General features: G+C 38.8%; 1 protein-coding gene across 1 annotated transcript; it reads right to left on the reverse strand.

Moving 5' to 3' along the window:
* Positions 1-8,791: 8,791 nt before the first annotated feature.
* LOC149814713 (glutamate synthase 1 [NADH], chloroplastic-like) lies at positions 8,792-26,388 on the reverse strand. Its single transcript, XM_089989765.1, has 23 exons — positions 26,100-26,388; positions 24,774-25,166; positions 23,398-23,517; positions 23,171-23,284; positions 22,669-22,821; positions 22,442-22,542; positions 21,738-21,834; positions 21,098-21,207; positions 20,842-20,945; positions 20,575-20,754; positions 19,791-20,134; positions 19,637-19,707; positions 19,054-19,523; positions 17,493-18,362; positions 16,867-17,021; positions 16,400-16,561; positions 14,335-15,915; positions 13,712-13,921; positions 12,661-12,929; positions 11,253-11,558; positions 10,523-10,790; positions 9,814-10,071; positions 8,792-9,395 (listed from the first exon to the last, which is right to left on the reverse strand). The coding sequence occupies exons 2-23, from the start codon at positions 25,125-25,127 to the stop codon at positions 9,141-9,143; spliced, it is 6,552 nt and encodes a 2,183-aa protein (XP_089845891.1). The 5' UTR covers positions 25,128-25,166; positions 26,100-26,388; the 3' UTR covers positions 8,792-9,140.
* Positions 26,389-27,435: the final 1,047 nt, after the last annotated feature.

The following is a 27,435-nucleotide window of genomic DNA, read 5'->3' on the forward strand; positions in this document are numbered from 1 at the left end:
CACTAGGTTCCACTAAAAGGGCAAGTATGCCACAAACATTCTCTAGAGTTGTGACTGCGGCCACCTTGCTGAATGAAGAATATGAATGGTCAAAAGAAAGTTTAAACAAGAAGAAAACAATAAGACAAGGAGGAAATGACAAGAGGCTGTTTCTTAGTAGCCAAACACAATGACCACTGTTATGTAAAAAGAATTTCAGAGGAAAGAGCTCCATTGCACCAACCCATAAACTACCACAGTAGGAAAAAACCTCTCTCCTACACCTTCTGCCTCAAGTGTAATCGGCAGCATCTAGGACAACATTGCCCCAAAGATATGGGAGGTTGTATATATTATAGCGAGATGGGCCACTTCATAAAGTAATGTCGTGAGAAGGTGGCGAATGATCAAAGGAGAGCTTCAGGAGGAGGAAAATCATGCAGGCAACCCCAAACTTAGCAGTAACCATAAGCCAACAACGACATGTCGTGTTTATGTCGCTACTATTGAGTAGCTCACCAAGGGTGACCTAGTGCAAGGTACTATACTGATTGCTGGTCAAGCTGTATTTGCTTTATTCGATTGTGGTGCATCACATTCATTTATTTTAGTAGATTTTTTTAAACAATTACATATACTTATTGAACCTCTGAACAACACATTAGAAGTATACAATCCTATAAGATACACTTCTCTCTGTGTAACATATGTACCAAACTTGAATGTTGAAATAGAAGGACAAAATCTACCAACTGATGCAATCCTACTTGATATGATGGAATATGATGCAATATTAGGCATGTATTAGTTACACCAACACTTTGCTAAGATCCTATGTCAAGAGAGAAAAGTCGTATTATTTTGACCAACCTCTAAGGTAGAATTTAGGATTTTCAAACCCATCTTGAAGGATTAAGTAATATCTGTGTTGAAGGCTAAAAAATACGTGAGGAATGGTTTCACATCTTTCTTAGTTAATATATCATACGTAGAGCCGACATTCATATCTATTGATAGCATAGAGGTAGTGCGTGAGTTTTCGTATGTTAAAAGAATTATCAGGTCTTCCTTCTCATCGAGAGATAGAATTCAATATTGAATTATTACCTGAAATTGCATGGATCTCCAAGGCACCTTATCAGATGGCTCCAGCAAAACTCAAAGAATTAAAGAAGCAATTGCAAGAATTGATGGAGAATGGATTCATCAGACCAAGCGTATCGCCTTGGGGAGCACGTGTGTTATTTATGAAAAAAAAGACCGATCATTAAGTTTATGTATCGATTATAGGTTGCTCAATCGAGCCACAATAAAAAAAAGTATTTGTTGCCTTGTATTGAAGATCTATTTGATCAACTACAATGAGCTAAGGTATTCTCAAAGATTAATCTCACCTGGATATCACCAACTTAGAATCAAAGAAGATGATATTTCAAAAACAACCTTTTGGACAATACGAGCATTATGAATTCATAGTAAATTATTCTTTGAAAAGTTTGGCAGATCCATATATCCAGGAGATTATTAGATTACATGGGGTACCAATCTCGATTATCTCTTATCGTGACCCTATGTTCACATCTCGATTTTGAAAGCAACTACAACAAACATTAAGGACACAATTAAAGTTTAGTACAACTTTTCATCTTCAAATAAATGGCCAATCAAAACGAATGATACAGACTCTGCAAAATATGTTACGATCATGTATGTTGGATTAGAAGAGGGATTGGGATTCTCACTTACCGCTTGCAGAGTTTGTATATAATAAATGTTTTCATGCTAGTATTGGGATGGCTTCGTATGAAGCTCTGTACAAGAGACCTTGCCGATCATTGATTCATTGGGATGAAGTAGGTGGATGAACAATAGATTCGTCGATTATACTACAACATTACACACAAGTGAAGATGATTCAAGAAAGGTTACAAATAGCTGAGAGCCGCCAAAAGAGTTATGCAGATCTAAAGCATAGAGAGCTCTCTTTTGCAATTGGAGATGAAGCTTTTGTCAAAGTATCTCCGATAAAGAGCATGTTCGGATTTGAAAGGAAAGAGAAGCTAAGTCCTTAATTTATCGAACCTTTCAAAATTTTGAGAAAAGTTGGTGCGACAACTTAACAAGTAGAGTTGTCTCTCAAATATGCATAAATTCACAATGTATTCCATGTCTTAATGTTGAGAAAATATATCCATGACCATCCAATATGAAGACGTATATATTCAAGAGGATATGACTCTAAAAGAAAGGCCCATATAAATCATTAATCGAAGAGATCAGGTGCTAAGAACGAAGAACATTCCTCTAGCCACACCTCCTTATAACATTCATTCGTTGATCTATGATCTGACTGCTTTTGAGTATTCTCTAAACACACCAATTCACACATCGACATCTGCGGTCTATGATCCATCTTCATCCTCCTACCCTCTGTGCAGGGCAAAATGCACTGAAAATAAAAGGAAATGTCTAAACCAATACTCTAGACACCCATAAGAGGAATTTATGAATGGTTATTTTGGAGTCAGCCTGTTGAACTCCAAATAGATAACTGGCTTTTTAAATTCTCCTAATTAGACATGCTGGTATTTTTATATATATTGCGGATATTATCAATGTTATTTTCTATTATTTTGTGCCTATATCTGTTGCATATTGTGATCAAGTCATTCTAATGTAAAAGGGATGATTCACTACACGAGAAAGAATCTGACTTCACCTGACGAATAGGTAGAGCAATGAGGGTTCATTATGGAGACCTTGAATACTCACTTTGTATATAGCTGCTTGACTATCGCAACACATAGCTATCAAGAGTACTAGCTTATCTTCTAATGGTATTTTCATTACGAGATCCTTTAGCCACTTAGCTTCCATACTATCTGATGTCAATGCTATCAACTATGCTTCCATTATAGAATGGGTTATCACCGTTTTCTTCTTAGATGCCCAAACACTTACTCCAGATCCAAGGGTAAATATCCAACCACTTGTAGATAATGACTCATTAGAATTAGAATTTCAGCTTGCATCATTGTACCCTTCAAGTACATTAGATTCTCTTTCATAGAATATTTCATATTCTAGAATTCCTCTCAAGTACTTCAGGACTCGATATATTGCATCCCAATGCTTTTGTCTTAAATTACTAGTATATCGGCTCAACTTGCTCATGTTGAAAGCCATGCCTAATCTAGTTTCATTCATAACATACATGAGACTATCAATAATACTTGCATACTTCAATTGGGATATGCTTTTAGTCGACAACTTAACACTAGGATCAATCGGAGTAACAACTGGCTTACAACCATAATGATTATATTTTTTCAATGTAGTGGCATTGAGTCAATGCATAACCATTCTCATGTCTAATTAGTTTAATACCAAGTATGACATCAGCTGAACTAATGTCTTTCATGCTAAATTTAGATAAAAGAAAACTTTTTGGTATTATTTATGCATTCTAAATTATTACTCATGATTAGCATAGCATCCATATAGAGACAAATGATTATAACATGACTATTTTTTACTTTGATATATATGTATTTATCAAAATCATGAATTCTAAAACCATATAAAATGATTACTTCAATAAATTTTTTATACCATTGTTTAGGTGATTATTTTAAATCATACAATGACCTTAACAACTTGCAAACTTTCTTTTCTTGACTTGATGTTATGTAACCTTCTGATTGTTCCATATAAATTTCTTCTTCTAAGACACCTCTGAAAAAAACAGTTTTGACATCCATTTAATAAATTTCAAAATTATAAATTGATGCCAAAGCAACCATAATTCTAATAGATGCAATCTTACTTACAGGAGTATAGGCGTTAAAATAATCAAGTCTGGGTTTTTGTTTAAAATCATTAGTTACAAGTCTAGCTTTAAAATTTTCAATAAAGCCATCAGTTCAAAGTTTTCTTTTGAAAAATCATTTACATTCCAAAGGTTTAAGACCAGGGGTAAATCAACCAAAATTCAGGTTTTATTTTCTATGATAGAATCAAATTCACTTTCTATGGCTTCTTTCCAAGAAAGAGCATCAGGACAGGTTATAGCTTCTAAAAAAGAAACATGATATCTATCTATCATATAGAGATGAAAATCAGGACCAAAATCTTTTTGTTTTCTTGATCTTTTACTTTTTTGAATTTTAGGATTTTCAGACTCACAAATTCTTTTTCTTGAATTATTTTCAATAACTTTTGGAGCTTCAAGTGATTTTAAAGTTAAATCTTCCCTAAATTTGGCTTGGATAGATTCTAAAATTACTTTACTTTCAACATCTATAAACCTATATGTCTTACTATTTTGAGAATATCCAATGAAGATACACGTTCTGGTTTTTGGACCTAGTTTGGTTAATTTTGGTTCAGTAAGCTTTACATAAGCAATACAACTCTAAATTTTTAAATAATTTAAGTTTGATTTTTAACCTTTTCAAAATTCATAAGGTGTAGTGTTTGACTTAGAATATGGAACTCTATTTAGAATATTACATAAACTAAACAATATATCACCCCATAAATTATAATTTATACAAGAACTAATAAGCATTGAATTAACCATAACAATTAAAGTCCTATTTTTACGTCCAGCTACACCATTATGTTGAGGAGTATATGAACCAATATTTTGTCTATGTATTCCATGAATTTCACAAAATTCAATAAACTCATTTGAAAGATATTCACCACCTCTATCAGATTTAAAAGACTTTATTTTATAATTATAAAGGTTTTTAACTTCTGCTTTGAAAATCTTATACAAGATTTTTTGTAATTGTAGGTACGTGATACACATTTTGGAAGGTTAAACATTTCTTAGAGGTGAAGTGAAGTTTCACACTCCCTTTTTCATGAACTTTAGCTTCATATTTATCTCTTATATAAATCATATGGTCTTTTCCTATGGTTTTGTATGTTTTGAACATATTTCTATTATTGCACGAATGGATCATCGATCCAGAATCCACATACCATCATTTATCTGAATTAATCATAAATATCTCATTAACTATAATAACTAGGTTGTCATCAGATTTACTACCTTTAATACCTTGGAATTTCTTCTTGTGTCAGCATTATCTCGCATAGTGACTCAATTTTCTATAAGTATAGTAGGAAACAATCTCTCTTTTTAGTAACAAATTTGGATTTCTTGTTCTTGTTCTTAATTTTAGGTTTGAACCTTGGTTTGCATTCAACCATGTTTACCTTAGCACGGACTTCTTTTACTTCATCTTTCTTATATCAAGATCGAGCTTCCTCTTTGATTCTAAGATGTTGAAAAAGTTATTCTAAGATAAACTCTTTATTCTTATGTTTTAATTCATTTCGATAATCTTTTCAAGATGGGAGCAATCTGCCAATGATTGCAGCCACTTAGAATGATTCATCAAGGTTCATACCCTCAGACTTGATTTGATTAGCCAAGATCTGCATCTAATAGACTTGAGGTAGCAGTGGTTTATCATTGAGGAATTTGAAATCCATATACTTGTTAATAAAAAACTTACGATTTCTGGCATCCTTCATTTTGTACTTGCTTTCAAGGGCTTCCCACAACTTCCTTGCAGTGCTAACTTCTAAATAGAGGTCAAACAGGGTGTCGAAGAGTGCATTCAATATGTGTTTATGGTACACAAAGTCATCCTACTTTACTTTCGTCTCTTGAGACTTTCAACAATGGTTTTATCCTCTCGTTCTTCAAAACAGTCCTTCGTGAGCACGTACACCACATTTGTAATTATGAGGAAGATGATCACCTTGAGTTGCCATCATTTGAAATTGGTACCATCGAACTTAGACAACTTGGGCAGCTTCTGGTTTTCAACCTTTACCGTCACCATTTGCATTACTATCGCTTGAAAATTGTTGAAACTTTTACCTTACTTAGTGGGTAAAGCAACTAAGATTGAAACAGTGAGCTTAGAGGCATGCATAAATATGTTGTCTTTCAAACGATAGTTTCCCCACTTAGGATCAAATTCTCGGTACAATGAGTATTCGTGCAACTACGCTCATAGGATACAAATGAGCTTTCGCCTTCTCACGAATGATCGAACCACACCCTACACTAAGAGAGTTCAACAACATCGACACATACCACCTTAAACATCCTCTTGACTTGGGTTGAATCAAGTATGGATCCTGATCTGGATTCTAACAGTAACTGGATCAAGATCCAAACAATTACTGGATATGGGTTTGATAAGCAACCAGATCTGGATACTGGATAAGGATCCAAACTATAACCAAATCTAGATCTTATGATTAGATCTGATCTGGAACAGATCTGGATCCGAACCACTACTGGATTTGAGTAACCAGGGCTAGATATGGGCTAAACCAGATCTAGATCTCTCTAAGAGGATTAGATCTCTACCAGAATTTGGGTCTAACCCGGGAGAGAATTTGGGTCTAACCCACGAAAGAAATAAGCACCAAAGACTAGAGAGAGAGAGAAATCTCAACTAGAGAGAGAGAGAGAGAGAGAGAGAGGGTAGTGAGACATGAGAGAAATGAGAGAGGGTTGGGGTTTATATAGGCCCCAACCCACCACACTATAATGGCCATTAAGAGAGCATAAATGGATAGACATAATTGGCCTGGGTTGGCCAAACGGCTAGCCAAGAAGGGGCACCCAAAAAGGACCAAAAAGACAAAAACAGGGTACAAAGTGACCTTGGCATGGACAAGACCATCCATGTCAGGATCAGAAGTCAATGGTCAACATGTTGGGTGGCTATGGACCATTTGAACTTTTAAAGCTCAAGCAAAAACATTGGGCAAGGTCTGAACGGATCTAGATGAGATCGAAGAAGATTTTAATGCAAAGTCAAAGTCCATTTAATGGTTGGTCAAAGGTCAAAAAAATACTTGAGAATTAAAATCGTCTCAAGTACTAAAAAGAAGTCAAAGACCAAACCAAGCTGGTCCGGGTCTAAATTTGAATCCAAAACCGCAAACCCAAACCCAAATATAAATATAAATATAAATATTGTTTATGATTCAAGATCTTAGGTTTGTTCAAGCCCAAAATCTAATGCCCATGAGGGCCATACCCTCTAAGGCATCACCCCCTCTATATAAGAACAATGAAAGTTCCCACAACTTTCAATATGAACTTTTTGTTAAAAACTCAAAAACTCATGACTTAGGCAAATGAAAGAATTAGGGTGGAAAACATAGGTAGTTTTGAGACATAATCCCAACAAAGATGGCCTACCTCAAGGTATTGCACACTCATAGGACATAGTTTAGTAGGAAAGAAAACTAGAAGCAAACAACATTGTCCAGATCCTCGGAGAAAGCATAATATTGATCCTTAGCCAAAGCAAATTGTAAGCTTACATTGATAAAGTATTTGTTGAATGATCTCGGAATACAACACCCACAACCTATGATTCTTTCTGTTATGTGGTAATCAAGCAGCTCTTCATGTCGCAGCAAACCCAGTTTTATGTAAACACCAAACATATTGAGATCGACTGCCATATTGTTTGTGAGAAGATCTAAAGTGGGTTGATCTAAACCAAATTTGTGGCTACTTCACTACAGTGCAAGGATGTATTCACAAAGGCATTGGAACTGAACAATTTTTTAAATTGGAGAACAAGTTGGGCGTGTTGGATCCCCACGCTCCAACTTGAGGGGGAGTGTCGGAATTTAGTTACTATAGTAAGTTTAGGTGGTTAATTGTGTACGTTAGATGTAAAATGTAAAGCATTGCTATAAAATGTTGTAATTGTTATCTTGATAGGTCTGATGTGATATTCCTTAAGTATTTGTAGGAGAGTTAGCTAGAATCATGTGAGTTAGCTGGAATCAAGGAAAGCTGGAGCTGTTCTTATCATGTGTTTATATTTGATCTTTATTGGTGAAAGTGAAACAAGGCAATTCATTCTTTCTTGTTTTTTCCTGTTTTAGGGTTTTTGCTCTCTACCATTTTTACAGGTTCAATCCAATATGAGAATGGGAAATTAGGGTTCTCCATTGATTTGGAGTGCCCTTAGCTGAGGATGTCTATGGTTCAGGTTTGTGTCTGATATCCCACTTGACTTTAATCCGATTAGGTAGGTTATGCCTACTTTGTGATCGGCCCTAATTGGTATGATCCAATATGAGCGTCTCAAACCAGCATCTGCATCTGAGATTGGGGAAATCCAGATCATGTGTAGGATTTTGGATCTGATAAGAGGTCAGGCCTGTCGAACTCAAATTGTTGGTCTCCAAAAACAAGCCTGAACATGAGAACAATCTGATAGTTCCAGGGCCATGCAGTCTCAGCCACAGCTAGATGCAGCCCTGTCCACCCTGTTTGCCTCCCCCATTCTTATTTCTAAAAAACAAGGGTTCCTATCTAGGGTCGGAAGGGTGTAAATGATTTGGACCATCTTGTTGAACTGGAATAGACAAGGAAGCAAGGCAAACAAGCCAATGAAGACAGAGAAAGTTGTGTATTAGACCATGCCAATTTCCCTTGATTGTACTGACGAATAATTGGCATTAGATATTAATCGGCTCCTAGTAGACCGTTATTTTCTGTGAGCCCTCTCATACACGATTTTCACATTACTTACCGGTTCCCTTTTTATGTTCAGCGAATTGGCAGTCCCTATTTCTCTGTTTCCAATTACCAGTGGTCCTTCAATTCCACAGTTTAACCTCATATGGAAAAAATATAACAGACAAACGACAATATATATTTCTCAAACATCACCCTCGGCTTTCGGACTCGAGGTCCACAACGTGAGTCACCACCAATACCAGGAATGAGCCAAATATATACCACTAAGGAGCCAAAACCAGAGGTAAAATGGCATTTCAGGAACTCAAAAACTATACATCGTTTATTGGTGGGCACATGAAACATCACATAACACCTTGAACTTGACAATAAAAAATATGGGAGCAAAAAAACCAGTTTATTAAAAGAACTATCAAAGACAAAAACCACTTGACCAAAATTTTGGCTTGCCACAATGCATCCGTAACCATCTGTATGTTGCACCCGCTGGCCACAATATCCACACGTTCACCATGTAGATCATATTAGGGATTCCAGATCTACCTGCAGCACTGAGCCCTGAAATATGGACTTTATTCATGTCACTCCAATCTCAGACTAAGCCATTCTTGTTTTATTATGTCACAACCGTCTGTATGTTGTCCTCCTGAGCAGCCACTTCCTGGGGCTCGACAGGGGTTTCTTTCGTCAGATACTTATCAACCTGAGCAGCAGCTTGTCGGCCTTCAGCAATCGCCCAGACAACAAGCGATTGTCCACGCCGACAATCTCCAGCAGCGAAGACTCCGTCCACATTTGTCGCAAACTGGCCATACTCAGCCTTGAAATTAGACCTATTGTCTTGCTCCACCCCAAGCTGGTCTGAAACCGTCTGTAAGGCCAAACACGATGAATATGAGAGAGAGAGAGAGAGAAACGATGATGATGACAGCAAACTTTGCTACAGCACCTAAGGATTTGAAAACACCCAAACCAAGCAAGACTTTTTGCTCGGTCCTAATGCAACAAAGAGGAGAACTTAAGGGTTTGGAAAGCGGCAGATGATCAGACTGCTATAATTTTGTATGAATGTAGCATGGCAATGGTCTGAAGCAGCATCATGTCAAAAGAGAGTGGGTTGATCAGCAGAGAGAGCTCTCCTTTCTACTCTCTTGAGACCATGCTTCCTACATCTGGGACGGGTAATGGAAATTCACCAGCAACTTGGGATTTCCACCATAACACGTACATTGTGCAAATCATGGGCACTTTTGCCCATGTATTTTGAAAAAAAATGGAAGAAAATTTACCGATTCAGGACCAAGAAAGCCCATGGCTAAGAAGACCAAATCTGCCTCAATTATCCATTCAGAGCCCTCGATTTCCTTAAAGCCGAACCTCCCACTAGCATCTTTCTCCCATCGAACACGTACTACTTCAAGCCCTTTTACAGCTCCATTTTCGTCACTCACAAAACGCTTTGTTGCAACCTCGTATGTACGTGGATCTTCCCCAAACTTTGTTGCAGCTTCTTGGTGACCATAATCTATACGGAATATTCTAGGCCACTGCACATGCACATGAAAAACATCAGCAATCACATGCATCTACATGTATGGACAGACCAAAATTAGGTAGGTGTGTGTATATGGGGTATGTGCGTGTGAGGGGCAGGGGGTGGATGAGGTTGATAGAGTGGCACTAGGGAGTAACATTCCCAAGAATCACCAGTGAACAAAACAGACACCGATGCAGTAGATTATAACCGTGACCAAGGAGATGAACCACCACATTAGAACTGGCAAAATTTATGTGGAACGATTTCCAGGATCTCTACTATGATAGAGATGCTGCAAAGCAAGTTTTACGCTCCAATTTAACCATATGACGCAGTTTTGCAATTTCAGACCCAAAAGGAGTTGAAATATGCCCAAACTTGACCAACCTAAAGCCAACAATCAGTCAAACCTTTTGCAAATGTGGCATGGGAAGCAGATTTTTCCAAGAAAGGTGGAGTACCTGTGGCCATGGGTTGCCTGGTGCCCGAGTTTTAGGTGGCTCAGGAAGAAGCTCTAGATTTATGATCTCAGTGCAGCCATGCCGAATTGATGTGCCAATGCAGTCAGTTCCAGTATCACCACCTCCAATAACAACCACCTTCTTACCTTTAGCAGATATGTATTGCCCGTCCTCCAGATTGCTGTCCAGGAGGCTCTTGGTGTTTGCATGAAGAAACTCCATCGCAAAATGGATTCCTTTAAGTTCCCTACCAGGAACAGAGAGGCCCCTGCGATGGAAAAACGGGCCTCAATTAAACAAATATACAATAATCAAGAATAGCAGAAACCAGCATCAAGAACCATAAATTGTTTCAAGTTCAACTATTAACTTAGAACGTGAAATGAGGGACTGGGAATCAACTTGGGAGACAAGCCGTCAGTAAGTTTGGTACCCAAGTGAATCTGCTTGCACAAAGTTGGTCAAAACTGAAAAGATTATTTTCCTTTATCATGCATGTGTTAATGAATTCCCTTCAGTAAATATGACACGAGACTAATTTGAGTCCACCAGGCTCTACCATGTCGGAAGGCAAGTCACAGGTTGGGCTTCAGTCATTAAAAGAATAAACCAATAAATGACCATTCACGTCACTCAGAACATGATGGGCATCCCCGGTCAGATTAGCACCCAAGAAAGCCAGTATAAACTTAGCTTCAAAGTATGCTCAGACAAAAGCTTCAGATGTTACCTTGGTTTTGTGGCCCCACATGCCAAGATCAGTGCATCACTTTCAGCACGAAGCCTCTCCAGAGAATATGTTGGATCTGTCCCAACATTTGCATTGACCACAAACTCAACACCCTCCTGTGCCATCAGATCAACTCGCCTTTGCACAATGTTGACCTTATCTGCTTTCATGTTTGGAACTCCATACATCATCAGACCACCTATCCGATCAGCACGCTCATACACAGTCACGGAGTGACCCATCTTGTTAAGTTGGTCAGCAGCAGCCAGGCCTGCAGGCCCACTACCCACAATGGAAACCTTCTTTCTGCATCAAAGAACAAACCTGGTCAAAATCATGAGATCACCAATCAACAAGTCGGCCTAAAGATAAAATATTCAGAGTAAATGCACTCTGAGAAGTCGGAAAGGCAGTTCTCACATCTAGACCCAATTCAAAAGGTGGATCACTTGTGAATTCATTGTAGACAACTTCTATTTAGCTCATTATCTATCAGGAAGTTTCTCAAATGAATTTCTCCAAAATTACAAAAGAAAACAAATCCAATACCAGTCCCAGGAACTGGTATTATCAAATAATAGCCTGTGATCTATGCCATGTAAACACGGATGTGCTATGGGACATGCTGCGGACACGAGTTTCGTAATACTAGGACATGAGGATATGGCCATACTATATATGTGTGTGCGATGATTATGTGCATTCAAATCCCTTAATCTAAAAGGATGATGCATGAGTATCGTCTGAAGTGCAAATTCTTGAGCAACAATTCTACATTGTAAATCTAAGCTGATACATGAAATATAATATAACTGATGACAAGTTTGAAGGAAAAAACACATAAATAATACAAAGTAAACAAACTCATGGAAAGAAATTGATAAAATTAAGGACATGGACTTGACTGTGTTCAACACAAGTTTGATCGGGTCCATGAAGTGTCATGGTGTGTACCAACATAGGATATGCATGCTAAAGTGAAGTGTACGTGTAACATAGCATATGATTGTTTCAATGAGGTAAGCTGCCCATCTAATGTTATCACTGCATTAGAAGTCAGCAATTTTTCCAGTTCAAGAAGGGAATATATGGTACTTCAATAGCATCAAAATTTTTGAGGTACCTGTTATTCTCAGGAAAAACAGAAAAGGCTCATCTTGTGAGAACATTTTTGTGAAAGGCCAAACTCACGCACCATTATTGCACATCACCCTACCTCTGATGTTCACCTTCTACTAGGCCTTTCAATTCATATGAATTATGACATCAACCTTTTTTACACCATGATAATTTGAAAACCCAACAAGAGCAAATTAATACGTAAATGCGTCCATCTCGGTAAAATCCCATCCAATGCAAAAACCTTAAACTAAAAGGAAAAACGGAAGTGGAGAAGAGAAAAGCATACCCTGTTCTTGTAAGTGGTGGCCGGGGTACCATCCAACCTTCTTCAAAAGCCTTGTCTATGATAGAGCACTCAATAGTCTTAATGGAAACTGGGTTCTCAATGATCCCAAGGACACAGGAACCTTCACAAGGTGCAGGGCATACTCGACCAGTGAACTCTGGGAAGTTATTTGTCTCCAAAAGCCTATCCAATGCTTCTCTCCATCGGTTCTGGTAGACTAGTTCATTGAACTCAGGAATTTTATTTCCAAGAGGGCATCCACTGGTTTCCTATATATTCAAAATGTAAAAAGTGAATCTCTCTCTCTGTCTCTCAGATGCACATGTGCAAAACATACATGATAGAGAGTGGGCGCCAAAGAAGAAAACCTAAGTTCAGCTAAAACCAAAGGCACCTACTTGGCCACTTTTTATAGAAAATAATATTCCACCCAGATAATTACTTCTTTATTATTAAATAAAAAACCAAGAGCCTATTTTACTCAATAGGCAAATGATATCTTAAAAAGAAATACCATTGGCATCTACATCAGAACATGACCAGCAATTTCAATAAGAATGTGATAAGACTGGTTAAAAGTTCTGTTAGACCCATCCAGAGAAAAGGTCCTCCTCCAATGGCTTTTTCTCATGAAAGATGTTTACTTTTCAAATATGAAAAGAAATCATATTAGAAAGTTGCATAAAAAAATACGAAAACAGCACCTTAACAAAGACATGTATTATGAAGTGATTCTAGCTTGAGAGGTTGGTGTATAGACCCAAATTCATCTGATTCCATAAACACATATATAGTGAAGCAGATGTAGGGTCCAGAACCACCAACCTGACATAATTCAATCAAGTAATTAGGAGGTAGGCATTAGATATCAAAACAGATCAAAGTTGACGATTTTAGAAATACCAGTTAAATCTGACACAGAACCATAGACCAACACAACCAGGGAAAAGAGGACACACCTTCATAAAAAACTGACAACCACGAAAACTCAAAACTTCACAGTGGTCTATCTGCCCACATTTCATTTCAAGCATGCAACTCAGACACATACCTGATGACAAAAGGGAGTTCCACAATCCATACAACGAGCAGATTGTGTATGTAGTAAGTCAGCAGGTCTGGAATCCTCTGTAACCTCTTTCCAGTCCTCAATCCGAGCTGCAGGATCACGATACGAAATGGTCTCACGCTCATATTTCTTAAAGCCACCATTCTTTACTGCATTTTCATCACGAGTGGCCCTAAAAACCTTTGGCACTTTCTGCAGAGTCATGCCGTAGGCATTAGACCATGCTCCCAATAAATCTATCATCTTGATCATTTAAAATAACAGATACTAAAAAAGTTTATAGTCAAGGACAAAAACAAAAAGTTGCCAGATTCGGAGAAAAAAAGTGAGATATTACCTTCTATAGATTTATTTTAAGAGATTCTTAACTTTTCAAAACAAATGAAAACAACCACTAAAATTAATAAAAGAAAACAATAAAAATCTGCAGAAGATATGTGTATATGCACAGGGATGTATGCACGCATACATGCACCCGTACATATTTGACACATGAAACAACCATGCTCCATATCACCAGATATTGTGGCATGCATTGCCTGTAAAGATGAAAAGAAAACTATAATAATCACAGCTACAGATTTTGGAAGGCAAAAAAAAAAGACCTTTTTTGGTGTTCCATTTGTTGAAGACGAAGAAGCCATCTTTTTGAGTTCTTCAAAGGCATCCTTCTTCATCAGTTCTGCTTCCTCCTTCTCTTTTGCTTCTTTGGCAGCTTTCTCAGCTTCCAAATTCTTCAGTATACGTTTATAATCCCTTGGGAATACTTTAACAAACTTAGGAATAAGCTCATCAAAATCAGCAAGAACTTGCTTGGCTAGCTGACTGTTAGTGTGGCGCTGATGCTGCTGAATCATCATTCGCAAGGTTGTAATGTCCTCCTCCTCTTCAACCATTTCAAGATCAACTAACTCAAGATTGCAACGTGATGGGAATTTGTTATCTATGTCGAGAACATAGGCTATTCCACCACTCATACCAGCTGCAAAGTTCCGACCAGTTTTACCAAGCACAACAACAATTCCTCCAGTCATGTACTCGCATCCATGATCACCAACACCCTCGACCACAGTCCTTGCTCCTGAATTACGCACACAAAACCTCTCTGCAGCCATTCCATTAAAATATGCTTCACCTTTTATTGCTCCATATAAAGCAACATTGCCAATAACAATGTTTTCTTTTGGATCAAATCGACTATTTCTAGGAGGATAGACTACAATTTTGCCACCAGATAATCCTTTTCCGACATAGTCATTGCTGTCACCTTCAAGCTCAAGGATGATACCTGGGCAAAGGAATGCTCCCAGACTCTGGCCAGCACTGCCTGTAAGCTTTACATGGATGGTGTCAGAAGGCAGGCCCTGCAAATGATAACGCTTAGTAATTTCATGGCTTAACATTGTGCCAACAGCTCTATTTACATTCCGGATAGGCCTTTCAAAGTATACTGGGACACCTTTTTCTATAGCTACTTTGGATAAAGAAATGAGTTCATTATCCAAAGCCATGGCCAACCCATGATCCTGTTTTTGTATACAGTATTGTGCAGCTCGTGGCCGAATCTCTGAAGCCGGACGAAGTAGGAGTGACAGATCAATGTTTTCCAATTTCTCATTGTTCTTTGCCACCTCTTTATCAATTTCCAGCATGTCCGAACGTCCAATCATCTCGTTGATGGTTCTGAAACCCAACTGAGACATGATCTCCCGCACCTCTTCAGCCAGCATGAAGAAGAAATTTATAACATGCTCTGGTTCTCCAGCAAACTTCTCACGAAGAACAGGGTCCTGGGTTGCAATGCCCACTGGGCAGGTATTCTTGTGACACTTTCGCATCATAATGCAGCCAAGAGTTATTAGAGGAGCTGTGCTAAAGCCAAACTCTTCAGCACCAAGGAGGCAAGCAATGGCAACATCTCGCCCAGTTTTGAGTTGCCCATCCGTTTGAAGAACAGTTCGACCACGCAAGTCATTAGCAACGAGAGTTTGGTGTGTCTCAGCCAACCCAAGTTCCCAAGGTAAACCTGCATTCTTTATGCCAGTCCACCGAGAAGCTCCAGTCCCTCCATCATGGCCAGAGATAAGGACATGGTCTGCATGGCCTTTTACCACTCCACTAGCAACAACTCCAACACCAGCTTCAGAGACCAACTTGACACTAATACGAGCACTTGGATTGGAGTTCTGCAGAAAAAGACCCAAGAAGGGAAAATAAGAAACTGATTTGACAATCTATAGCATACTTATTCACCATAACATTAATAAGAAAAGTGATTCACCAGTGTACATTGGTGTATATATGACAATATTAGTGACCATCAATTTAAGAAAATGGCACACTGCAAACATTAAATAGGTAACAATTTTGTGAAGAGGTGACATGCTTGTATGTTTCATAAAAGACTTGTATGTAGTGATGAAAATAACAACTTTATCTATCATTTCTTTACAATGTAATTGTCCTAAGGACTGCCAATTCTGTATCAGTAAAAAAAGAATCAACCATGTGAGAAGCAAAGGCAGTAATATATGTGTTTCCGCTTGGGATGCTCCCAACTATAGAACTAGGAGCAATATCCTTGGTGGGTGTTACCTCAACCCTCACATGCTGATCTGTAGTTCAAATGGATAGTTACAAACAGGTGTGTATGGGACATTGGAAGAGTACCTTGAGATCATGAATCAATTGTGCGAGATCTTCGATTGAGTAAATATCATGGTGTGGGGGAGGACTGATCAACCCCACACCAGCGGTAGAGTTACGTGTGACTGCAATGTCACCAATAACCTTGTGACCTGGAAGCTCACCACCTTCACCAGGTTTAGCTCCCTGTAATTGTATAACAAGAAAGCCAACAGCAATAAGGAAAATTTCAATCACAAATAAAAAAGGAAATTAAAAGCATATATATCATCTCACCAATAGGTATGTATCAGTTAAAGACGCAAAGACACACTGAGGTGCTTTGCAGGGTCAGCAAGATCTGTCCATGAACATAAATTTATAAACAAGTGGCATGGTTCATGGGAGCCCCATTCCAATAGGAAGTTAATGGATAAATAGGCAAGAACTAAACAACAAACAGAATAACTAAAATAAGGATTGAAAGTTCAAGTTAACAGTCAAAAAACTACCTGAGCCATCTTTATCTGGAGTTCATCCGCATTAGTGAGATAATAGCTAGAGACGCCAAATCTCCCACTTGCAACTTGCTTAATGGCACTCCTTTTCAGATTCATTGATCCATCTGGAAGCGGCTCCATACGAGATGGGTTCTCGCCTCCCTCACCTAAAGCAGACACAGATAGGAGGAGAAAAAGACAGAATAAGAACAGAGTGAGTAGGATCAGGTTATGTAATGTCATATAAAAGAAATAAAAAATGATCCAAATCTCATATTGTCGACAAAAGAGAAGACAAAATAAAAAATGACCCAAATCTCACAAGAGATATGCCTTACAAACATATTTGAACTATTTCTGAGAATTGGTCGCAAATTTAAAATAAAATAGCCAAAAGCAACACTAATAAAATATTTCATTCACTTAATCAGCATTAAGAAAGTCTACTATGATGGCTAACCACAAACATGTTTTCTACAACTCATCAATGATGATCATCAGTTTCAGTTTTCCTAACTCGATTTTAAGCATGATGATGTCTGAAGTGAAATTTCCATTAACGAAAAATATGGAAAGAACTCATTCAGAACGCGAGTATCTAAAAGCACACATTAATGAAAGCAAGACATGAGATATACCTGTATTTGACTTCCCTCCAATTCTGTTCATTGCAATTGCCAAGGTGGTATGGGCTTCCAAAGATATCGACCCATAACTCATGGCACCCGTGCAAAAACGCTTCACAATCTCGCTTGCAGGTTCAATTTCATCAAGAGGAATATTGCTTCCGACTTCTTTAAACTTGAACATACCACGCAAATTGCAGGACTTGTTAAGATTGTCCACAAGTTTTGAATACTCTTTATAAGCAGCCACACTGTTACTTCTAGCTGCCTCTTGTAGCTTTGCAATGGCAAGAGGATCATTAAGATGAATTTCTCCACCTTTTCTCCAATGATAATCTCCAGGATTCGGTAGAGCAACAGCTTCTGCACTACCTGGAGGTAAAACTCTACTTGGAAATGCCAATTCATGTAGGCGAAGTGTGTCTCGAGCAAGCATTTCAAATGTAGCACCTTCTATTCTACTTGGTGTACCAGCAAAACATCTTTGGACCACTTCACTAGCAAGACCCAGTGCTTCAAAGATCTGAGCACCCTTGTAAGAGGCCAATGTAGATATTCCCATTTTTGCAAGAACTTTCATTATCCCATAGTTAATTGCATAGAAGTACTTACCAACAAGCTCATCCTTAGAATGGAACTCGCCATTTTCTTTAGGAGGAATCTTACCATCAACCTGCAGTCTCCAAATGGCCTCCAATGCCAAATAAGGGCATATTGCATCTGCACCAAATCCTACAAGAGTGCAGAAATGATGAACCTCACGTGGCTCAGCAGACTCCACTATCAATCCAATCCGTGTGCGTTCCAGGTTTGAAACTAAATGATGATGAACAGCACCAACAGCCAGAAGAGAGCTGACAGCAACCCGCTCTGGTGAAAATGCTGCATGTCGATGTGGTAAAAGGGGGGGGGGGGGGAGCCAAAGTTAGCAACCTTTCATCTGATCTATGAAGAAACACATTTCAGTGACTAAAGAAAAACAGAAATATGGAAATACAAGTTCAAAGCAACAAGTATGTACAATCTAGTAAAAAAACACCATGCTTTTACATTTTTTCAATTTTCATTTTTGTTGTAAATCTAACCTTACGGATGTGATCTAAATGGTTTTATTTGTAGAAAATATGTTTTTGATCATGCAATTGTGCAATGTGAACAGGTTTTCTAAGGAGTCGTTTGTTTCATTCCCACCAATAAGAAAAGACTCCATTGGAAAGGCATCCCATGTGAGAAAAAAATCATACATAAATCCATTCACAGGGTGGTGGTGTGTATGGATTTATGTAGTAAATGCATGGTCAATGTGAAAAGAAACCTATGATGACTGTTGGCCTCACATGAAAATGGAGTTAGCATGTTTGTTTCACCTGCATACGAAAATGGAAGGTTTCATACGTAAACCCCCATTTTCATCTGTAAATTGGATGAAACAAACGGCCACTAAGTTTTTAAAAATCAATGGCTCAGAAAAGCATGCTTTTACATCAAAATGACACAATCCAAGATGCAGCCCTTAACAAATAAACCATGTTGAGTGCATCTACAGGATAAAGCTTGCATCTATGATTTCTACCTCTGTCGGATAACACTAATAATGTGTAGCCTTCATGTATTGCATCATGAGCTTCAGCACAAATCCTGTTCAGTGTCTCCTCCAAACCTCTGCGACCACGTTCTTTTGAGAAAGTAATGTCCAAGACTTTACTCTTCCATCCCTTGTAATCCATCTTCTTAATAGCCTCCATCTCATAAATGGATAGGAGTGGGCCTTCAAGGGAGAGACGATGGCACTGTTCTTCGCTGCTTTCAGTCAGATCACCTTCTGGACCGATCATGCATCGCATGGAGGTGACTATCTTTTCACGAATTGGGTCAATAGGTGGGTTTGTGACCTGAGCAAACATTTGCTTGAAGTATTCAAATGTAAGTTTCGGCCTGTTTGACATTACTGCCAATGGGGTATCATTGCCCATGGAACCAAGGGCCTCTGTGCTATCTTTTGCCATTGGCAGCATCAGCATCTCCAGGGCTTCTACAGTATAACTGGATAGCAGAAAAGAATACAGTTTCTCTAAATTCGTGTAGGAATAAACATCATTATGTGAAAGAAAGAAATCCAAACAGTGACTAACTGAAACAAAGTAAGATATCTCTACCCAAATGCCTTCAGAGGAGCCAACAAGCCATGAATTCCCATGTTTTCCATGCTATCATCATCCCCATGCACCTAAGGGAAACATATGCCTCATATTAAAAACTTCAACAAGATATATAAAGTGATACCAAAATTTGCAAAGGATTAGAGTTTACAGGCAGTGCCCCAGATATGGCTGGTGGAGCGCTCTCAGTTTCTAGAACAGATTCAATGATATCCTTCAGCTCTATCTTCTGTCGTCTTAGCCATTCAGCATATGGCCTGGCCAAGGAATATTGCTTTTTCAAAGCATCATCATCCACCACCACATGATTTTCAAAATCTACCAGCAACATCATTCCAGGATTAAGCCTCCCTTTCTTGCACACATCCTCTGGTGGTATATCCACAACCCCAACTTCACTGGCCATGATAACACGCCCACTATGTGTTATATAAAAGCGGCCAGGCCGCAAACCATTACGGTCTAGTGTTGCTCCAAGATATCGCCCATCAGTAACTGCATTGTCCAATGTTTAGACTATTAATTAATTCCATAGAAATGATATAACTTACATAAGGCTCGCAAAAAAGAGAGTAAAAGGAATCACCTTTTAGGATAATCAGTAATAAGACTACTAGTTAGTCATGTTAAGCACCACTTAAAAGGAGTTCTTCATAGGATTTGGTGACAAAAGTTAAAAAGGACAAATTTGTCACCCTCATAGTTGAAGTTAATTTGATAAAATAAAAGTTGGACCAAAAGAGTCCCTGAAAAAACTATCAATAAAGAAAATGTTCAAGTACCAAAATACTTCAAAATATATCAAAAAATGAATAAGGAAACACTACAAACTCTCACACAATAATTTATTTCATGGTCATTAAACAAAGAACAAATAGAGCTTGTATTGTACTCTGTTCCAAAATAATGTATGAAATCACAAGTGAAGAATTTACATGATATGAGAGCAGGTCCATCCCAGGGTTCCATCAAAGCAGAGAAGTACTCATATAAAGCCTTTCTCTCAGGATCCATGTTTCCATCATTTTGCCATGCTTCTGGTATCATCATCATGATAGCTTCAGGAAGAGTTCTTCCAGCACGCACAAGAAGCTCAAGGACACCATCAAATGCCCCTAAAAGAATTTTATGTGAATGTTGTTAGATATAAAGGAACAGGTTTTAACTCAAAAAAAGAAAAAACCATCCACAGAAAGGCTTACCAGAGTCGGAAGAACTGGCATCAACAATGGGTAGAAGTTTTGTCATCTCATCCCTCGAAAGATTCAATTTCTTGCACTTCAATAAACCTTCACGTGCTCTCATCCTGAACAGAAGAGGAAAACTCAATTAAAGCAAAACCCATAAAGGGGAAAAAAACTACAGGGAGAGAGAGAGGTTAATCTCAGATAAATAGCAGTAGTATAATCATTTACTCAAAAAGATAAAGATTAAATTATTAATCTCAGACAAATTTACCAATTAATATTTCCACGAAGTGTGTTGATTTCCCCGTTGTGCCCTAGAACACGCATGGGTTGAGCTCGATCCCAGCTAGGAAATGTGTTCGTCGAAAACCGAGAATGGATCTGGAATGAAGTCAAAGAACTCCAAAATCATTAGTATTCAGCCATTGTTATCAACTTCCTGGTCAATTGAGAAGCCTGTTGCAATAAATGAATTTTGTACAGGCACCTAAAAAGCACTGTAGTTTAGTTAAGCTGCAGTCCCAACACAAGTACCCTAAGCTAACTTGCCATATAGAGTTTAATATATTCTTCCATTTCCACATTGGAAGTCACATCCACAAAGCTCAATCCAACTCTTTGGCAAAGCAATGAAAGAACTCTTCCATTTTATCACCAAGGCAGGCTGCCCTCAAATTCTGCAACATTGTTTACTTCAATATCAAGGTTTCACCAACTTACCCAAGGCATCTAGCAACGAGATTCAAAAGGACAGAAGGTACTAAAACCAATATAATAAATCATTCAAACTTTGATGCCTCAGAATATGTTGCATAACCTTACGGATGATTGCATACCCACAAACTCCCCCTGATGCTGGCTTTATAATAGAAATTAGTCGATAAAAAGGCAAATAAAAAGGGTACACTTACCAATGCCATGTAGCTTGTAAAGCGTTCATGACTAAGATCTGCATAATAATAGTCATTCAACTGGACAGGCTTCAGCTGACCTTTGTACACGATTGTCCTGCCAAATCAAGCAAAACTTAAGTTTTTCAACACATATCATACCGAGGCTAGCAAAGAATAGGTGGAATTCTGCAACACAGAAGATTCTTAAGAAAATCAAATTTGACTGTGAAAAATGTTGAAATTCATGAACTCTGAACATAAGAGCTAGATCCAAATAAATGCTTATTACTACTGATTAAATGCACAAACTTCATTCTGCAAAGAATTCGCTTCTTTTCCCACCTTTTTCAAAAGGCTGGAAGTAAAGATTTTACACATAAAAGGGAAAAAACCACACTTTAAACTAGTAAAGCACAGTTTCCAACCCAATGGGAGAAGAGATCATTTTAAGGTTTTCAGAAAGACCAATTTTAAAGGTTACAGAGTTTAAATGGATTTAATGATAACAAAATGAAGAAATTGCTCATTCTGAGCAAGAACACAATTAGCTGCATAATCTGTCAAAAGAAATTCTTTTTTTCTTTTTTCTTCAGAGGCTTCTTAATCTACATGCATTTTATCAATGTGTCCTCCCGCAGCATCTGCTTTAAAACTTGCATCAATATTTTACTCTAGCATTAATGATGATCATCAAAAGAAGAGGGAAATGGAATAATCATTACCTAGAGGACAAAGAACAAATGTAAAAGTCTCTGGCACCACCATGCTGCATGTTCAGAGCAGCTCTAATTGCAACCATTGAGACTCTCCTCAATATATACATCTATGGAAGGCATAAATCAATTAAAATGTCAAAACAAAAAGAAAGGGAGAATTATCAAATTGGTGTGGTCTTCATAAGCAGAGGAATTGGAAACGCACAATGAAATCAGTGGAGAAAGGAAGATACCTGTTGCTCAATATCACCCTTGGATCTTGAACTTGCAGTGAGAAACACCTGCTCAATTATTGGTTCTGTTGCAATGGCAGACTCGCCTAGATGCGAATTGTCAGTCGGAACACGGCGCCAACCAAGAACAACATGTCCAAGGGATTCTGCAACCTACATAGAGGAATATATATGTTTCTCATGGTATAGCTCGAAAGCGATAGTGTAAAAAAGGAACGTACAGTGCCCTAAATGGCTCAAGATAGAGCAAAAAAACAGGAACTAGGTACTAAATGCACAGAAAATTTTATGAAAATCCAAGCAGAATCAGGAAAATGATGCTCAGTAGCAGATGAAAATGAGTAAGCCCTTTAGACTTTACTATCACTGAAAACTGTTGGGGCAATCCGCTTAAATGAAAGAAAATTGATTGTGACATCTATTGTTACTACAGCTTCCATAGATGAAGTGCAAGACAAAACACAAATCTACATCAATGCACATGCACATAAAATGATCTTACCGTGGTAAATATTATCTTGCTTTGTTCACGGCGATCGTCAGAAGTTGGCAAAAAGAACATGCCAACAGCATATTCACCAGGTGGTGGCAGCTCAAAGCCCATATTTTTCGCAACCTGTCAGAAGACAGCATACAAGAACCAGTTAGAGACTGAAAATCACTGTGCTGTCATATAAAGAGGAAATGTGCACATAGAAAATTCACTACCATAACCATGATCCCACATACCTCCCCGAAGAAATCATGAGGGAGAGCAACAAGAAGGCCAGCTCCATCTCCAGTATTTACTTCACAACCACAAGCCCCTCTGTGTGCCATTCGAACCAACATCTCCAGTGCATCCAATACCTGCGAAAATGATATGGATCAAGATGCACACGAGAATTCAATAAACCATAACCATATGTAAGTTATTTAAAATAAAGCACCCATATGAATAATGGAACTGAAAATGAGCACAGAGCTAACAAGCCATATATCAAAATTAACTAAAGGGTACAGGGACACATCCACGATTAAAAAGGCCAGACAGCTAGAATTACATAAATTTCAACAAGATCTCTGGATTGGGAAAAAATTGCAACCTCTTGAACTCTCATATCTCGAATTCAGGATGCAACAAATGAAATGGTAGTTAAAAGAGAAGTCTTGAAGCAACGGGAGACAATATTCTACAAGGCGGAAGAAAGGGGGAAAATGATCGTACCATGAAACTGATTGTGTGTGGTTATGTATGTGTGTGTGTGTGTGTGTGTGTGTGAGAGAGAGAGAGAGAGAAGTGGTTCAATAATTTAAACTTCCTAAGAAGAAAAACCAGTTCTATAACGAAAGACTACACTTGCCAGATTACTTTTTGAGATACTAAAAATACAAATAGCTTACCCAATATATTGTCACATAGCCTGAGAAACAAAAATTGCAATACATGAAATAACGATACCTCAAAATGCCAAATGTTGGAAATGTTTATCTTTATCTCGGTCTAAGATCTCAAAGCACCGTAACCCAGGTTCAAAACCTCAATCCATAGAGGGATAAAAAAAAACAATTAAAGAGAGAGAGAGAGAGAGGCCAACCAAAACCTGAATTTTCGATGGTTGAACTTTCAGATTTTGACATATAACCACAAAATACATGTAATGTTTAATAAAAAAAAGCAAAGAATGAAAGGTAGGCTATCGGACAATACATAATAGAACTCACAAATTGCTTGAAGAAAATTACCGAACATTCAATTCAACTACAAGGGTACAAAACAAAGCAATCGGAGCACCAACTCCAGAAATCAGATTCAGAATGAAGGGAAGATCATTATGTCTATATTCAAAAAGAATAAATCCGACCAACACTGAAACGTAGCAAACAAAAGAAACACATAAAAGCTGGTTAAGGGCAACAAGGAAAGGGGATAAAGAAAGAAAAATCAAACTACTCTAATGTTGAGAGTAGAAACAGAAAAAAAAGGCAGCATAACCCCACAACCAACAGTTCGGCAGAAGAAGCTTAAAAGTAAGAAGCACTTGTTTGTTCAAGATACTACTCGTCATAATTATAAGCACAAATAGATCCCTATGGGGAAGGAAAAGCAAAACAAAAAAACTCACCGTCTTGCGACTAGGCACTCCAGATAGCTCTGCAACGAACCCCACTCCGCAAGAATCCTTATCCAAAGCCGGATTGTAGAGACCAAGGGGCTCCGTCGGCACACTGGACATCCCCATCGCTCGGACAACCTTGAGCTCAGGCGCGCAACCGGGCCCCTCTGAGCGCCACACATGGTGCAGCCGTTCGGAACTCGGGCGGACCCTCGCCCCAAAGATACCATTCTCCCTCGGAACATGGTAGCAGGTGGCCTTGTTGTTGTGGTTCGGAGGGTTGAAACCTCTCTTACTATGAACAGAAGGCTGCAGAACGGAGTCGTTCCTCAGATGTAGACCCAAACCGGGCACCGCTGCCATCGGCGATCTCTACAATTCAGACCTTTTTCCTTCCCCTGTCTTCAAAAGGGAAAAAAAAGTTTCAGAGAAAGCTCGGATTTCACTTGAACTTTCTTATTAATCCTATTTTCTATCTATTTTTAGTTATCCCAACATCCATTTTTTCGCGTCGGAAATACTCTCTCGGCGACGTGACGTTGTCGAGATTCCCTTACCTTTTTCTCAATATTAAGACTTCATAACAAGAATTTTCCTGCTCTTCCGTTATATGGATATACCGTAGAAAATAAAGAGTTTTGACCATTTTACGCTACAGATCGGCTTCAAACCGGACTAAAAAAGAAGCCCTTTTCTCATCGATTTTTTCGACGAGAAACTGTGAAAGGAAATACATCTGAAGTCTTAACACACAAGTTCCACAAGAAAGAAGACCACACGGCATACAAATCTGATGGTGAAATCCGTTCAATTTTCATCTAAAACCCTAAAAAGAACTCTAAAAAACATACATTTCGCTCTGTTTCTACCCTCTGAGACCAGATCTCCTCAACGTACACGTTTCTCCAAGGTGTAGATCAATAAAAACCCTTGAAAGAAACTCGTTTTCTCTAAATTCTACACCAAAACCTGCATCATGCTGTGGTTTCACCGCAAGAAAACCAGATTACGTCACTCTCACGTCCTCCCGCCTGGTAGACTAAAAGAACCTTGAAATAAGCAAGAAAATGGAGAGCTTCGCTCACTCCTCTCACAAAGGATCTCAAGAAAACCATTTCCCCACTTTCTGATAAAAAATAAAAATAAACTAGAAAAAAAGGATAACATTTTTTTAGACAACGTTTTCGCTACGCCACACCTCTTCCGAGATACACACACGAGGAAGCTCTCCCGCTCCCGCCGAACCCTAATTCCAAAATCGTAAACTAATTAATCCAAACCCAACGACCCTTTCCTCTTTTTCACCAAAAGAAACGCAGAGATAAAATCACGTACCTCTTTGTATTTATTTAATAATTTTCTCCGCCTTAATCTCTCTCTCTCTCTCTCTCTCTCTCTCTCTCTGTAAATACGGCTACAAACTCAAGAGGAAGAAGGCAAGAGAGATCGCCGGCTTAAAGTAACGAAAAAAAAAACTCCAGATTCTCTGCACGCTGATTCCCTCCCTCCCTCTCTCTCCTCACAGAAAGAGAGAGCAGAGAAAAATAACCAATAAATACCGGAGAAAAAATAAAGGAAATTATACCCCCCTCTCGCTCTCTCTCTCCCCTTCGCTACCTGAATTAGCAGACAGAGCGTTGTCAGAGAGCTCTCTATTTATAGGCTTCTCAGTTCGACAGCTCAGCATATGACGACCATGGGCCCACGACCTCTACCCACCCCCCTTCACTTACCACGAGGGTGTGGCGGGCCCCACAGAAACCCTCCGTCTGTCCTCGACGCCGAGACTATCGATCGGACGGAGGAGCCGGAACGTGGACATCGTAAGGGGCGACGTCTGCAGGGAGTGGGCCCCCATGTTCACCCCGATTAGTGGTAGCCCACTTCAGCTTCGGAACCGAACCTATGAGGCTCGGGTTGGTGAAAAAAACGTTGAGGCCCTTGCCCCTTGGGGAAGAGAAAAAGACAGAGAGGTTATAGTCGGGTCTGACTGACGTCAACCCGACAGACGTTATTTCGAAATTACCAAAACAGGCCTTGATTTTGGGAACCGCTTCCGGGTTTGAGGTGGTGGTACTGGATTAGGATCCGGTTCTGAATTGACGTGGAATGTCAAAAACGAGTCTGCATATAGCTAGGCATAAAAAGAAGACCGGCCGAAAAATTACGTTGAAAATTAGTTCATCTTATTCTGCAGAACCCAAGTTCCATCGGATTCGGTTCGGGTCGTACCGGTTGACAGGGTTTGGTGGGGCTCAAGCTTGCGTGAGCAACGACGCCTCTGCCCGTTGGGGTTAGTCGGTCGTTGACGTATGAGATTACTGGGTTTTACCTTTGATTTTTTTAAAAAAAATTGCAATAATATGCTTAATTTTTTTATAAAATTGCAATAATGAGCCCACGTCAAGACCATTGATCGTGTGTACCCACGGGAATATCAATGGTATATGGTAGGACCCAATATTCGATGGGCTTCAATCGAATCACGAGCTTGGTCCCGAACCCGATTGACTTCACAATAATGTTGCTTGATCCGGTGGTGGGGGATGCAAACAGGCTGGATATGAATCGGGTTATGCCTGACCCCCATAGCTAGATCTGATTTTTGGGATATTCTAGAGTACTAGAAGCAGCAGAACTCATTAATAATCCCAAGCAATATATATGCCAC

The sequence above is a fragment of the Nuphar pumila genome, chromosome 15 (genome assembly GCF_984573655.1).
Source record: "Nuphar pumila chromosome 15, dmNupPumi1.hap1.1, whole genome shotgun sequence".
Taxonomy (NCBI): domain Eukaryota; kingdom Viridiplantae; phylum Streptophyta; class Magnoliopsida; order Nymphaeales; family Nymphaeaceae; genus Nuphar; species Nuphar pumila.